General features: G+C 37.5%; 1 protein-coding gene across 2 annotated transcripts in view; it reads left to right on the top strand.

Moving 5' to 3' along the window:
• Window positions 1-16,976, top strand: part of SLX4IP (SLX4 interacting protein) — an 81,036-nt gene that overhangs the window by 37,543 nt on the left and 26,517 nt on the right. For both annotated transcript variants that reach the window (XM_080616841.1, XM_080616842.1), the window contains 2 exons: window positions 4,131-4,220; window positions 7,289-7,412. In XM_080616841.1, coding sequence (XP_080472967.1) covers window positions 4,131-4,220; window positions 7,289-7,412 — 214 coding nt within the window. The remainder of the gene's footprint in view (window positions 1-4,130; window positions 4,221-7,288; window positions 7,413-16,976) is intronic.

The following is a 16,976-nucleotide window of genomic DNA, read 5'->3' as shown; positions in this document are numbered from 1 at the left end:
TGCTCACTGGAGGATTTGAGATAATAGTCCACCATCTAATATGTGCTTCTCCTGGGGCAAGGTTTTAACAGGTTTTGAGCAGATGACTTGCCTTGACTGACCTACCACTACGCACTGCTATTCATTCTGTTTATATTATGCTTCTGGTTATCTTTTCCATTTGCAGAATCTATGAAGTGTTTGATGTACTTGTATAAACAGTTTGATTCCAGAAAATATGTTCTGAATTAGATGCCATTACTGTACAACAATACACTAACAACATTTTGAGCTCTTTTCAAGCCCTTTGTTTAATAACACAGTGAATGTTATTAGACTGTTACAGTAAGTCCCGTTAACATTAAAAACCAACTTGTAAAACTGAAGAGTTTTGAGTTCTGAAATTATGGAGGATATCAAATTGGAGCATCTGTTTCTGTCTTTAGTTTTCTGGTGAAATGTTTTCTACTGATTCTTGACAAAAGTGCTTCCCATTAAATCAGGCTTTTGGGTTTCAGTTTTGATCATCGTGCCTCTAAAAATCATTTTCAGTGGAAATTTTTAGATTGAGATTCTGTAAAAACATAGAATTAAAAATTTCTCTACTTTTGGTTTGCCTTTCACTTACAGTACTGAGGAGTCACAAGTTGCTTCTTGAAACCACAACTGCTGGAAATACTTCTTTTCATCTAAAATAAAAGTACCTAACAGAGACCTACAAGGAGTCTGGAGAGAGAATTTTTACAAGGACATGTAGTGATAGGGCAAGGGGGAAGGGCTCTGAGATGAAAGAACGTACATTTAGATTAGGAATTGGGAAGGAAATTCTTCTCTGAGGTTGGTGAGACACTGGCACAGGTTGTTCAGAGAAGCTGAGGCTGTCTCATCCCTGGCAGTGTTCAAGGCCAGGCTGGATGGGTCTTGGAGCAATCTGGTCTAGTGGGATGTGTCCCTGCTCATGACAGAGGGGTGAAACTGCATGAGCTTTAAGGTCCATTCTAGTATTTTCACAGAATTCCACGTCTCCAGAATACAAACTAAAATTATTTGGAAACATGTAGAAGATCATCAAATGTTAATATAAGCAGTATACATTTGGCTTCCAATTCCCTCTATTCCTCACAGTTATTTGTATTAGAATTTAGTCTCTGTACAGAGAACTTCTCCTTTGCTGCTGGAATGGCCAAAGCTCTATTGAGCTTTGTAGTGTAAGTACCATACAGAAAGCTGTACCATGTGAAGGCATATAAATACAGTGTAGTGTATATCATGTATTGCATAATTTGAGAGTGCAAAGGAGCCTGTGTGGAGCTGTTGCTTATATTGTGTTCAGGACTTAAAAAAAATAAAAGGTAGCAAGACCCAGAAAAATCTGTGCTTACATTATCTTACTCCCAATGTTCCTCTTTGTCTGTGACAGTTTGCTTCCTTGTGTCCTGTCCCAAAACTATTCTAATTGAATGGCAAAGCTAATGGCTTTTGGATGTTAAAATAGTTCCAGGTATGCCATCCACAAGAAGATTGCTCCAAAACTCAGAGGGAAAGAAATCTTCCATTGGGAAAGCTTGTTTGTTACAAGGATTTACATATTATTCATAGGTATTTGTTTTTCTTTGAAGTAATACAAATGTTTGGTCTGTTTGTAATATTTTGAAGACTATTTTGAACTGTTCCATTATCTGGTTTCAAATATGGTTTGTTATTTTCTTTTTTTTTTTTTTCTAGTTGTTTTCAAGGCAGCTGAGACAAATATTGGCATTCAGACGAAAATAATTACAAACATTATCTCTCCTTGAAAAGCAGGTCTATACTTTGCATCTGTATCTATATGTCAGTTTCTGTAGTCAGTAGAAAATTATGCAAGCTAACATATAGCATTTGGTAATTTGAATTTTCTTGATGTACCAAATACTTGTTTATTGTTGTAAGTGCTGAACCATGAATAATTTAGTGGCTTTCACTTCATAATAGGCAGTGTCTGCTAACTTTGAAGTTAAGTAGTCAACTCAAAAGTTTGCTGGAGCTGACTAATGATTCACCAGAGATTTTTGAGAGATATTTTGTCATCAATTTAAAGCTCAGAGAGGTTTGGTGTTGCAGCCACCTGGTAATTCTTGGTTCTCTAGAGGAAAGAGAAGCCTTTTGATAAAACACATCAAAGCATTCTGCTCTTTCAATGACTGATACCTATAAGTAACTTAGAAGTTTCTCAAAATGATTTCACAATGCCTGACTTGTGCCAAACTTTTGCATTCTAGCTTCAATACAACACTGGTGGTGAAATATATCTTAAATTATATTTAAATCATTATTTAAATAGTTCTGATCATGGATAATTTACAGATCTAAGTGTTTTGTAAAAAGCAAAAGTTTCTACTTTACCAAATAGGCTGTCATGATTAACAAAATTGATGCTAAACCTTGTTGTGCTTTGTATTAACTGTACAGGTGAGGGTACTCTCAAAGTCTCTACTTGTGCTATACCATAAACCTAAGATATAGATGTACTCTCTTAGACTGTAGATGATGTACAACTATAGTGTAAAAATATGTATCATATTCTTTCTAGAACTAATTCTGTTAGCAACTGGAATTCTGGTGTGGGGTTTGCAGATGTTTGGCAGCGAAGAGCAAATACGGAGAGAGGGAGAGTTAGGACAGGAAGTGTGCACTGCAGCGTCCACTTGAAACCAAAGCGGTCTAATGCTGGTTTGTACATACACAGTTGAGATTTGTCTGGAATCAGGATGTTGTTCCTATTCCATCAGACATTCCGGATGTGCAGTTGCCATGACCGCACATGTTCAGTCTTCTCAAAGAGTGAGTTTATTGCATCACAAGTGCAGCACAAGCAGCCAAAACAGAGTGATGAAATTGGCTTTTTAATTTTCAAGTTGTTCCTATAAAGGGCGTCTGAGTGAGATGTGGTGCTGTGTTACAGGAAAGGAAAGGGAAAGCATTACTTTGTAATGCAGCACATTGCTGGGTGTGAAAAAGGGGAATGTTATCTTTTTTCACTAGAATGAAAAAGGGGTGACTTGGTGCACAGTGGCACTAAGGACAGGTGTTTGTGCCATTCACTCTTCCTTATATTTTAGAAGCTCATTGTAATGACTGAGGTACTGATGAAAGAAAGTAATTAAGCCTCCTATGTCAAGTTCTCAATTAATGTCTACAAAGGAATTTCAGAAATAGTTGATGTGTCTTGGGCTGCACCTGATTCCATCCATAGCAGCTTTCCGATATCTGAAGGGGGCCTGCAAGGATGCTGGAGAGGGACTCTTCGTCAGGGACTGTAGCAATAGGACAAGGGGTGATGAGTTTATGCTAAAACAGGGGAAGTTCAGGTTAGATACAAGGAAGAAGTTCTTTACTATGAAGGGTGGTGAGGCGCTGGAACAGGCTGCTGAAAGACGTGGTAAATGCTCCATGCCTGGCAGTGTTGAAGGCCAGGTTGGACAGAGTCTTGGGTGACATGGTCTAGTGTGAGGTGTCCCCCTGCCCATGGCAGGAGATGGGAACTGGATGATCTTAAGGTCCTTTCCAGCCCAAACCATTCTAGGATTCTATGATACAGTTTTTATTAATAGGTTAGCCTTATTATCATTTAACCATTCCAAGTACAGTATTTGCTAAGTGACGAATATTAGGTAGTCAACACAAGTTCTTTAAAAACACTGTTTTTACGTTAAGTAGTTTGGAGAGACTTCTAAAGAAGCTGAGTTTTTGAGGAGTTAATAAATTTAAAATGCAAACTAGGCCATTAGTGTGGTACTACATTTTCAGAAAACAGAATGATGGGAGGTGGTGTAGGTATGGCTAATTCTTCACATGTTAACATTTTGCTAGAACTCAGATTTAAAAGTGGCATATAGCAGAAGAAAATTCCATGTGTTTGTGTTGTTATTGTTTCAGCTTTTCAGTGAGCAATCCAAGACATAGGTCTGGTGCTCTTGTTTCTCATTAAGCCCACGAACAATGGTAGATTTGTAACTCCATACTTCATAATTTTTCACAGTTTTAAGTTGTGCCTGTTGTATCTCTGAATCAGATGCATGTGCTTACCTGATTGTTTTCCTCCTGTCCGCGTGACATGTGCTTCCCAGCAGCTATAGTTGAACATTTATTTTCTCCTTTTTTTTCTCTTCCAGTGTGGGAAATTTGCTGTTTTGGTGGATGTTCATATTTTGCCTCAAGGCTCCAGTAAAGACACCAGCTGGTTTTCAGATCATGAGAAAGAGGTACAACAAATATCAATCCTACTTCAAAAGCATGTGGCTGCAGGGAAAAAGTTGGATTGCCTTGAACTGTTCAGGATCTTTCAGTGTTATGAGAACATTGTTAGTTATACCTACCCATCAAGGGTTGCTGTGGGACCCCAAAGTCAACCATATGTGCTTTTTGAGTCACTAATGACCACTTTCAATTTGCCTTTTAATTTTTAAACTCTGTGTGTGCACACATGCGTGTGTGCATGCTGTTCTCATTCTTCTGCCTTGACTTTTAATTTTAAAAACATACTTCTCATGAATGTTTGTAAATTACCCTCAGTGATATGAAACAGATTGTGACAGGTATGGTTTTTACAGAGTTTGTTGGTGAAATATCTTTCTACTAATTGTTTCTCGTTCTGAGAAGTGTGAATGATGTTGCATTTAGAGAGTGCAGAAAAGCATAATGACAAACTAGAGCAGAGCCATTGCATCTTAGGAAAAGAATCTCCCCATCTTTATTCTGAGCCGTATATCCTGACAACAGCTGAAAAATGGGAAAAACAGTGCATCAGTGAGCAGCAAAATTAGGACTGTAACTTTCATCAGCCTCTCTGTGATTTCTCCTACAAGCTTGTGATGAGTTACTGGCGGGAGTTTTCCCCTCTTTCAGCCTGGGTGGGAACTTGAGAAGTTCCCTGTTGAAAATGAGCGCAGGACGTGTTTGAGATGCCTCTGGACTTTCCCGCAAGTCTCCGTTACGGCAATTTTCAGCAGATAGTTTTCCTAATCATGGCAGAATTAACTTGTCACTGCAGAGCATCCCCAAATGTCTCAAAGTAATACACTTCAATAGAATTAAAAGAAACAATAAATGAATATCCCGAGGGAGAGAAGGCTGAATATTTAAGTGTGTGGTTCATCCAATTTGTGCTTTATTAAGCTGAGAAGGAAGAAAATAGGGGAAATCTTTTCTACTTCTTTTTTTTGACTAAATGAATACTCCTTACCCCTTTCTATTTATAACCAGGTTTACTGTCCTGGTTATCTGACTTTTAAGTGTTTTCCGAATGTATTTTGTAAGACTGCCAAAACAAAAGATACGAATTTCAGGAAATTAGCTCATGATTGACTTAATAAAGAGGCATGACAGGGCAGCATTCATTGCATTTCTGTGACCGCAGATCTTGAGTGAAGTACAAAGGCTGCATATTTTCAACAACCCAGAAGTTTGATTCCAATAGCTTTATAATTCTCTTCCTGAAAGTCCTATGCAGAATATTTGTTAAAGTGGGAAGAAAAAGGTCTTAGAGGCAGATTATGCCTAAATGTTTTTTAGGGGAGCTGTTACATACTCATCAAAAGCAGTTTTCTACATTTTTGTGTTTTTGGTTTTTTTTTTTTCCCAGTTTCTGGAAAATAGCAGTGGTGGTGCAGCTCTCTTGCTTGTCTGTGGGAAAAGCAGATGCCTCTTAGCTCTCTTGTAACACAAACACGATTTCTGCTGATGCCCTTCTCACCCCGGAGGAAAGTCAGAGACTCTTCGTAGCAGACACTGCGGTCCCAGGCAGGAGCAGGGAGCAGCCAGTTCCTGCTTGGAGCATGAGGCACATAGAGCAGTCTGGGAACTAAATGAGTGCCCATAAGCAGGAGGGTGGTGTGAGGAAATAAGAGTTCACGGTGTCTAACTGGGTGTTACAACAACCATGGTTTGCACGCTGATGTCACGTGTTGTACCGTAGACCCATCTCAGGATTGCTTTGAAATGCAGGTTGAGGCATTGGGAACTTTCCCCTCTCTCTGCCCTTCAAATTTTCCTGGCCTTGCTGTCTGTCTCTTTTCCCCTGGAATAACAAAGTCAATGTTTTATCTTTGTACTTCAAGAACTGATTTCAATTCATGTCACTGCTATGATCCCTCTCCATCTATGTAGGTCTCACAAGTTCTTATGGTGGTTGAAAGTACGTACAGGCGATTCTCAAAGCCTGCTGTCGTTTATATTTCTTAAATATAGTTCTTGAATTTAAATAATACTTTTGAAAACATAACAAGTAAATTCTTTTACACATAAATTAAAGAAGGGCATGCTATTCCTTATTGTTGCAGAAGGAATTAAATGCACGTTGTGTTTCTACTGCTTTCTAGACTTTTTCATTCTAACTTGAATGTATAGTCCTGTGAAGGAATGTGTAATGAGATCACTTTAATGAGTTAAACAGAAGAATAAGTAAATACAGTGTTTTATAATTCTGCTCTTCAAGCAGAAAGGAAAATGTATTTCTTACTGTAAGGAGAGAAAATGCTGTTTGTGGTTGACCAGTGTATGTGCATTGTTTTCATTCAGAGCAATATGTTAAAGATTTGTTGCTCTGCATACTTTCTATTCATCAAAAGTAAATTTGAAGCCAAGATATTTTAGTTTAGATTCTACTAAAACAATTTTGTCTCTTGTCCAAACACTGTAAAAAGGTAAAATGGTATTTTTGTGTGCCACAAATTATCATTTTTGTGAGCACATTATTGTGCACAATGAAAAATGAGAATACTGAGGGAAAAATATCAAATATGTGTGGATGTATTAATTTGAAAACTTATTCTGGTATTCAAGAGATTAATTTTTTGTGTTTTCTCCAAGTTTTTATTTTTTCTATGGTTATTCTGGCTGAAGGGTTTGTTCTTATGTGGTTTTCCTTATGCTTTGCTGAAGGAAGTATGGAAAGATATGAACAGTTATATTTAGGAGGAGAAAAATCAAAAGGAACTAGAGAAATTAGGTTGCTGTGACCTAATCAGCTCCAAGTCTTTGCCCCAGAATTACCCTGAATTGAAACAAGGTATCTGCTGTGGTTTATAAGGATTCTTGCAGACAAATAGTGTGTTGACAGTTTCTGCAAGGATTTTTACTAATGCTTTGCTTAAATACCTGATGTTATATTTCCTAAATTGTGTTTCTCACCTTTGGGTAATACCTCAGTACTTAATTGCAGATGTTGTTTTTCCTTTTTATGTGAAAGGGAGTGATTTTGTATTGATTTCTGCTGTGTGTCTGTGGGCATATGCATGTATAGATCTAAATAGGCCGATGGTTACTCTTTCAGAACATCTGCATGCTGCTAGAGGAAGTGGTTGCTTCAAGGGTCAAACAGTACTTGGAGGCACCTAAACAACGTGGTCAGTGGAAGTCAATGGAACATGCACCATCTGGTCCTCTGTTTCTTACTGGTAAAATAAATTACTTAACTTACTGTGAAGTAAAGTAACTTAAAGTATAGGTAGAAACTGCTGTTCTTTATTTTTTCTGAGGAATTTGCCATCATGAGAGCCAAGAAGCCTGAAATAGCTGGTGTTTGGGTCTGAAGTTACTTCAGATATGTTATTGAAAAAGCCAAGTGGGTTTCAATTTTCTGTGTTACTGAAAAATGAATTTCAGGCTGTAGTATATGAGCCTATCGTTGGAATTAAAAAGAATAAATGGTATAATTCTGTGTCTTCCAAAATTCATGGAAATCTTGCTGGCTTATTAATTCTTCTTTTCACTTGAACATTTAGAAGTTCTTAATTAAGAAATAATATCTTTACTTCTCCCTCTTCTAACAATCTCTTCAGCCTTAATAAGATGCTAAGATGTGACAAGCAGCATGTCGTTTCGCCGGTGTTGCTGCAGGCTTGGCAGTAGCATCGATGACCTTGGGAGTAGTCACTGTGCAAATGAGAACAGTAGTAAGAGCATGTACCTAATTTTTTTGATGTTGTTTGTATGTGAAGGTGGTGAGACTAATAGGAGCAATTTCAGTACATGCATGTTTTAAAGTAAAGATAATGATCAGTGTAGCTTCTGCTCTAATATTAGATCAGCTTTGGGGCTAAATGGCTTGCCAGCTTTTGTTTCGTGTTACTTCATTAACTGTTGTGGCCATCATGGTAAGTTTTACACTTGATAGGCTTATCTGTTGGTGTTCCATCACCCAAGCAATTGATTTTTAAATAGTTCTTAGGAAATAATGGCTTTTTTTTTCCTTTATTACCAGCCTGGAGCATGTTATAAACTTATCACAGAAAAGAAGGGCTGCAGTAGTAAAGCCTTGTGTTGGCTACGGTTTCTCATGTTTCCTTAAATATATGGAAATAGATCTCTACTGAAATGCGAATTCCACAATGAATGCAATTACATACTTACAGTGTACAATACTGATAGAATTTTTTAATTCAATGTATATTATATTAAATTCTGAAAAATTCTTCACCTCTTAAGGTTTTTGGTTATTGAGAAGGTATATTGCTATAGAATTCTAGTTGATGATTGCGCCTTTAAATACTATTATCGATAGTAATTGATGTTTTTAATAAACACAGGTTAAATACTGTATGGTTGGCTGCTTATTGCAAAATTTGAGGCATAGACAAGAGCCAGATTGTTATGGCATGACAGGAGGGTTTTTTCCCACCCACAGGAGCACAATGCCGCATAAGCAAAAAGTGCTTCAGGACACTAAAGGCTTTCCAAGCCCTTTTTTTTCCGAGCAAGTTGTAACTACATTTTATCCCTTTAAAACATTATTAATGTTTATAAAACACATGAGATTTCAGATCCCTGTACTTTTCTGGTTTTGAGTGAACAGTTTGAACTTTCTTACGGTGAAAGTGAGGGAACGTTGCAGAAGGTAAAATCAGAGTTTCTGAGATTTGATGAGGTTTTTCTGCATTTTCTTTTTCTACCTCAGTAAAAACAAAACCAATGATTTTGTTTGATAAAATTGACAGACATAATAATTCTTTTTATATATGCAGACAGATACAAAACTAATTTGGGAGGGCCTCAGATTCTCTTTATAGCATGAAGTTTTTGGTAAAAATACTGGTAGTCTGTCCCAGGGTTGTGAATTGATCTTCTGCTTGGCTCTTCCCCCTTGTTTCCTGAAAATGAAAAACTAAAAGATATGAGAGATCAACATTAAGCACTCGAGGAGATCAACAGTAATATCTGTGACAGTTTTAGATTAAATAATATTTACTTTGGATAAGCCAGAATTCCCGTTCCATCAGTTATCTGCAGTTAATCCCACCGTCATTAATTAACACTAAAGAAATAAAGGAGAAAAACTGTGATAACGAACATTCATGTTGAACTTAACTTCCAAATCCATCTTTCCTCTTCTCTCAGCCTGTTTTGCTCAGGGCTGTAATTTGTAAGAAAGGAGTGCTTTGTTCGTGTCCAAGAATCAAGTTTATTCAAGTTACATTCAAGTCTGTTCTTACCTGAGAAGGAAATAACAGAATAGGTGGGTGTTCACTGGAGCAACTGGGACCTACCTCTAAGGGACTGACCCTTTTAGGTGAGCTACAAGCCTAACAGTCTCTAGCAGTTATCATCATTCAAATTAATGGTTTTGGAGCCATTCAAACATGGCTCCAAAACCTCATGTGTTTTGCCTTCCTCTCTAGAATCACAGGGCCTGTTTGTGGAGTACAATGAGATGCGTTTGTGTTTTCTCACAAACAGATGAAGGGCAAGATAGCTGGCCAGCATTTGGCTGACACTGTTTTGTAGTATACAAAGAAATGCCCGAGCTTGGTACGTGGCTAACTCTGTACACATACTGTAGGTGCTGCTGATGAAATGCGTAAGCTTGCAGCTATTGTTGCGTTTGGAGGTTATTGAAAGTTTTTGAACTCTTCAAACTGAATGTGGTTTCTTTTTGCTCGAAGTTATGCAAGTCTGTATGTAGAGTTTCACTGCTGTAAAACCCCCACTACTGTAAGGGTGTATCTATAGAAGGAACATGAAGATGCTTATTATCTGGTTATTTACTACTTAAAGTATCCCAGGTCAGCATTCCACCCCTATTTGAACTTGCATCAGGTCAGTTATAATTAGTTTGCTCTCCACATTGCAGGATCTATTCAAAATTGATTAGAATCAGAATTATTAGACCAGTATTGGTAAGATTTTAAATTCCCTCCAATATCAAAACATGATGTATTAAGATTTTCTTCAGAAATAGAAGCCAAGCTACTTTACTTTGATGAGCAGATCTCATCCTGCTGTCTAGAGCTGCTGAGCAGAGATGACTATTGGCAAGCTGGCTATCTACCATACCTATTTTGAAGAGAAAATTTTCACCTATCAATTTCTTTTTAGTATTAACATTATGTTTAATACCAATATTATTTAATAGCACCTTTCGATTTTGTGGCACATAATATAAATAACCTTGCAAGTTACGTGTTAATTTACATTTCTTTTTCATTTAAGTTACACCCACAGAGCAGTGTGTGGTGGGTCGCATACCATCTCATTAGGAAATCTGTGGGTGTTACACACAGGAGAAGAAAGAAAGAAAGAATGGAAAAATGAGAGAAAGTAGCCAAGACAAGCAAGTTCTTCCTATTCTTCCTTCTGTCTGAACAATTTCCCCACCCCTCCCAAATGGCTAGTATGAACAGTTTGCCAAAGTAAGCTTTAATTTAGTCTTTGGACATAGGCTTTGGTATAAACTCTCTGTTTCCTGTGTTTAATTAATGTCCAAACGTGTTTGATTTTGATTTGGTTTATTTTTTTAAGAGAAAAGTAAAGTGGGGTAGATTTTTAAAGATTACATTTTGCCTGTATCCAACATGCAAGGCCAAAATCATGCAAGAAAGGCATCGATCAGGTATGGTTCACTTGCATTATTTGAAGTTCAATGTAAGCCCTCCAAAACCAACCCCCACATATTAGTGAATTTCTTGCATTTAAAACCCCCACTGCTTCACTCTACAAATACATAATATTTAAATATTTTTAACATATATGTGCCACACATTTTCACTTGGCAGCACTTGTGCTACTCAGTAACAGATACTGGTTTTAAGTGATGATGTTAAGCATGTTAGTGTGTCATAATCATCACCTACTGTAGACTTCAGTTAAAAGCAGATCCTGTTTCTTTCATGTTCTGCAGAAGGTGGTTCGTTTTGATTAAGAGCAATGAGAATTAAGTAACAAGAGGCTTGAGGACTGAGTGGAGGTACTAAATACAGGAGAATGACAAAGGGAGGACCGTGGAAAATTAACACGGACACAGAAAGAAAGTACGGCTGGGAGAAATGTCCACATTAGAAATTGAAGGAAGGAAGGAAGGAAGAAGGTATCTTGTAAACTCACTTCTTCCCCCTCTTGAGAGAGAAAGAAGTTAACTGTTTATCCTACGAGTAATTTTCAGATCTTTTCTTATGCCTTCCCTAGCATCTATCTTGTTTTTCTTGGCTTGAAAGTAGAACATTTTTGCTCTGATTTCAGGTACTTTTTATTGTACTGTCTCTTCTACAGTGAAAATAATAGAGAGCATGCTGTCACATGGCACAGTGAGCTCCCCAGCTTGATGTTATCTGCTGTCTCTGGGATTATGTATATTGTTTTTATACTTTTAACCAAGTTTTCTAAGGAAATGGGGCTTACTGTGATCATGTTTTCCCTCTGTGTGTGTGTGTGCCTGTCCATCTTTTCCCCTGGTTGCTTTTTGCTAAAATGGTTGAACTTTATTAGCAGGTAGAACTCTTAAGTCATTACATTTTCAGACATTAACTTCTGATAAGCTTCCTAAAATGAGAAACTGGAAGAAGTGTAAGTACTGTTATGAACAGTTCAGCCTTACTGAGATCTGGAGTTAAAGTTCATGTCTTATTTAGTATAAAAAATGCATAAGATGCAATTTCATAAGCAAATAATTTCTGTTTCTTATGAAACTGAGCTTGGCTCCTGTAAGCACACAAAAACCATACCATAAATCATGATGGTAAATATTCCAAACTGCTTTGGCCTTGCATTCTAATTTGAACATTATGATGTTTTTAAGGAGAACACCCTTTTCAGACTGCCCTAGTTTGCTTTAGGGAGTGTTCACTATTACTGTAGAATGGGAATTGTGTAAGATGTTCATAGGGTATGTTCCATGTTACAATCCTGTAGCAGCAAAACTGATTTATTCCCACCCTCTCAGCTATTAACTCTTTCTCCTCTGCTGTGAAACCAAGTTTTCTTTGGTTTTAACTAGAATCATTTCACTTACCTTGCTTAAAGAGCAAACTGGAGGGAGAGGTAAGCTACGGCACATCAGCTACCAGAGGGGACTGAGGAGGACAGAAGTCTTTTAAATGAACCTTGATGTTTGTAGTTGCACACTGTAATTTCTGTCTCTCAAAAGAATTATGAGGCACCTTCTTTACAACGGACTGACTTTGGATTTGTGGCCAAGTTCCGCAGATCTTTGTGAACTTTCAACTTGTCAGTGACAAACAGAGTCTCACAGCTCCCTGAAGTACACAATAACTTATGCAATAACTTACGAAAAACATTTTTATTAGTATTTTGTACTTAATATTTTCTGTATTTGCTTTAGATTACTTCCCCCCCTCATTTTTTTTACAGCCAGCTAATGGGGAATAAAGGCATCTCTTTTTCCACCAAAGGATTTTTCTTCCAGAAATTCAAGGGTTTATATATGAATTTTTATTTGGTTGGTTGTTCTTTTCTCAGGGTAGAGGATATTTGACAAAGGCAAAATCCCACGTAATTATGCATTGTTTGGGAAAGTTTTTTTTTTTGTGATTTTTTTTTTTCTTACCTTAGGTTATAATACTATAGTATTGGGAAGAGCTCCCAAGAAGGGCAGCAAAGATGATGCAACATGAGGAAATGCAATACAGCAGACTTATGAAATACAGGGAAACAGTTAAGTGTGCTAGGACTCTTAGCCTGGAAAATACATGAATTAAGGGGAACGCAACAGAGATCTATGAAATAATTTATTCTCTCTTCCAATTTGAGAGCAAGAGGGCATCAGATGAATGTACTGGACGCACTGTGGTAGTTAGCAGAACTGTGGAACTCTTTGCCAAAGAATAATGGATATGTTAAAAACTTACGCTGAGTCCATGAGAAACATGGGAGAGTAATCCGAGGAGGGTACAGGATTCACAAATCTCTTTTGGTTCAAAAAAGGCCTTAGTTGAGAGTGCTTGGAGTCTGGGAGAATACTGGGGAAATAAGCACATGTGCTTTGTTCTTGTATTTAGTCTCTCCTTGTAGCCATTTATAGTGACTTTAATATGTCAGGCATTTTGCTATATGGACCTTTGATCTTACCCAGTATGGCCTTGCTTGTCATTGTCCTTTTGTGGAAGATAACCTGCACTATAAATGGAAAACTCAGTATGTCAGAAAGAGTTGGTGTGTTCCACAGATTGTCAGAGAAAGCTCTGTGCTTTCTAGGTTGAAGGATATACTTTTCCTGTTATTACACTGATATTTGCAGAGACTTTAGCAGTTGCTACCCCTGTCTTAGATGAGACTTTTGTAGCTGCAGCACCAGGTGGGTTAAATGCATTCTCCTCACTTCACTTCTTTCCTAGCTGCTGCTGCCATGTGAAGTTATTTATGGTTTGGATAGGAAATGAAATAGTGTATATTAAAGATGCACTTTATTAAGTGATTTTATAGTTAGTATTGTTTTGAAAAGAAGTGTCGTTTATTTAAAAAAATAGGAGAGTTGTTTAACGTGGTGTATTTTTGTGAGAAGACAGAATTTGGTGTTGGTTTTGAAAGGCCTTGACCTCTAACCCTGAATTATCACCTGCCTTCATTCATTCTGGTTCTTTCTCTTGCTTCCATCTTGTTTCCATCATTTATCTCTTGTTTCCATATTTTATTTGATGAATAGAAAAAAACCCCACTATGAAAATTACTCTTTAAGCATGTGTATGTACAAAAAAGATGAGTTTTTATGCATGCATGCACAAAGGTGGATAGCTACTGTCTTACACACCTATATAAGCTATAAAGGTCCTTCTATAGCATACAAGTGCTTCTGCATAATAATTTTTCTGTTAGGCAAATATAAAGTTTATCTTTGGACTTTTCATTTTGTAGTTAGGTAAAAAAGTCAGTATCCATTAATTGTGTGTACTTACAGAGTGGAATTATGCTTCATCTTTCAGTTTATCAAAGCTGGCTAGAAGTTAAGAGGCAAGTAACCTCCAGCAGGTAAAAATGAGGTTTGGGATGTTAGTTTGATGCAAGTTGAGCAAGATGAACCCACCTTTCATTTCTGACTTGACACTCACTTGAGAATATCAAAGTGACTCTCATCTAGGCCAGCGAAACACAGCTACCTGTTGAAAGAGCCAAAGAGCCCTGAGCATCTGTTTGTCCCAACTGGAAATTCAGCATTTTTGGGATCCATATGGAATGAATCTGTCCCTAAGCACTTACCATTTCTTATTTGAGAGTCTGATTCTTCTTTGTAACATGTGTTCCTCTTGAAGGTACTCTTTATTGTGTGCTCTGTAGAGCTTTGTAAAGCTTCTATAGTCATTTTGAAGCAGGAATGTGGAGGATAGGAGTGTCAGTGTACAGCTTCTATGGACCAGTAGCACTAGGCACAGCTGGAATAGGTAGCAGATAGGTTTAGAGGGGGGTTTTGTGTGCTCACTGTTTCAGTTGAGATCTTCTGAAGTGTAAGCTTGACTTTGAATTATCTTCTCCCATCCTTTGTGAACATGGCAAATAGGATTTCTACTAGAAGGATTTTTATAGATTCTGTGGTCTGTTTAATGCTCAGATTCCTTGTGTTGGAATGTCTAAAATACCAGAGAAGAAATTATTTGGTCAGTATGATCAACTTGACTTGCCTTAGCAGTCTGACCTTTATGAATACACGTGTGGGATAACTCAAAGGCTGTGCTGCCTGGAATGTGCTACAGATCGTAGATGGGTTTGGCTTGGAAGGGACCCTAAAGATCATCTAGTTCCAGCCCCCCTGCCATGGGCAGGGACACTTCCACTAGACCAGGATAGTGAGAGTAGCTTATCATAATTTACGCATTCTGCTGAAGTAAAGTGTTTGCAAATGATGTCAGAATCTGGTTGTATCTTTTGGGTTTAGTTATAGCTTTTATAAGGCATGGTATACCTTTAAGATTTAATTTTTTCAGCTTGGGTACCTATGATTGCATATATTACTTGCTGACATACATAGTGGGTTGTGTTGTTCAGATGCATATCAGGTTGTGCATTGCAAAACACACACACTGCACTTCTGTAGTGCTTGTTGTCCATGTGCAGAGCATGCTGTGTTTGTGTGCAGCTGTGGTGGCTTTGTGTTTGGGACTTCTGAAGAAAGATCTCTGAAAATCTCATACTGCAACAGAAATTCTGTGTTTTCAGACTTGAGTGGTCTTGCTGGGCAGTGATAGGAGTCATGAGGGTGGTGAGGCACTGGAATAGGTTGCCCAAAAAAGTGGTAAATGCTCCAGGCCTGGCAGTGTTCAGGCCAGGTTGGACAGAGCCTTGGGGAACATGATCTAGTGTGAGGTGTCCCTGCCCATGGCAGAGGGGCTGGAACTGGATGATCTTAAGGTCCTTTCCAACCCAAGCCATTCTATGATTCTATGATATGTTTTAGCAGGCATGTAAGCGTTTTGCATCAGGACCGTTGTCAGCATCATAAGTTTGAGGTGTTTTTGTATAACTGCATGGGAGGGGAAAAATAGCTTGATTTAATAAAAAAAAATCCCAGAAAATCCAAACAAAGCCCTCTTAAATACAGATCGTGAACATGGATGGAAAGGGAAATATGATTTCCCTGGGGAAAAGAAAGACTATATTTAAAATTAACCAGGTTTGATAGCTCCTTTTGCCTGTTTAATTAGCTCAACTATATATTAAATAAAATGGAAAAAATAGGGGTTTGAATTTTATTTTGAGCTAAAATATCAGATTCCTTTAAAAGAAAATAAAGTACTCTTTATTAAATGCTTCTAGAGAAAGCAATATTGTTTTGGTTACAACCTAAGCAAGAAAGAATATGGATTTGAAAGAAAACCTAAAAGAAATATGATTTCCCTGGAAATGCTTAGAGGAATTTACTTAATTGCAACCAGAAGTGTGACCTGGAAGTGTAACGTTTTGACCTTTTAGCTGTCTGGTTTCCTAAATGTGTTGTTTTGCTCTCTTTAAACTGTGAGAAAATCTGCTTTGCACATCTTTAACCCTTGCATTCCCTGAAAGCCTCAATGTCCCTGAACTATCCCCAGCAGTCCAAGAAAAACAAAAATTGTCATTAAGACTTAAGGAAGAACAAAATCATAATAGATATGTGTTGAACATTGAAGTTCTTTCTGTTTTCTTTTTAACTGGAAGTAACTGTGGGTGTAATTTCACGGTTAAATACGAATAGGAGTGTCTTTTAAACTTTCTATGTTACCATATTACACAATAAGATTTTCCTTTGTTCTTTTGTTCTGAAGTTTCATTATCATATGACAAAGGTAGAGAGAAAATTCACTTTTTAAATTGCAAACATTTTTGTGGGTTTATTTATATTTGGAAAATTTGTATGAGGCTTTACAGAAATCTGTCCAGAGAGAGATGGAGGCCAATTCCCGAAGAAAAGTTGTTCATACTTTCCCTGTGTAAGTAGTTCAGGGAGGGCAGTTTTCTTTCTTGTTTTTGCATGATGTGGGTCATAGGATATGAGCATTGCCTGTCTGCTCTTTTCAGTTATCTTCCCTTGACAGGAGACAGGCTCATGGGTTTTGGCCTTTTGTATAAAACACCTCAAATTTGTTATTTAATATTGAGAAGGAGGATGTTCTGTGTACTTTTTTGGACTTAGCATCTGTCACAGTGATGCCAGAAACTGCAAGATACTGAGCTGTGTAATGCTGGTGGTCGCTTGTAGCACTACACTCTTGAGTAAGCTAAAATGAGCAGTTACAAATGATTTGTAGCAGCCCATATCAAGGAGG

Source organism: Psittacula echo, assembly GCF_963264785.1.
Source record: "Psittacula echo genome assembly, chromosome: 4".
NCBI lineage: Eukaryota > Metazoa > Chordata > Aves > Psittaciformes > Psittacidae > Psittacula > Psittacula echo.
The sequence above is the reverse complement of the archived record's forward strand: the minus strand, read 5'-3'. Positions and strand labels throughout refer to the sequence as shown.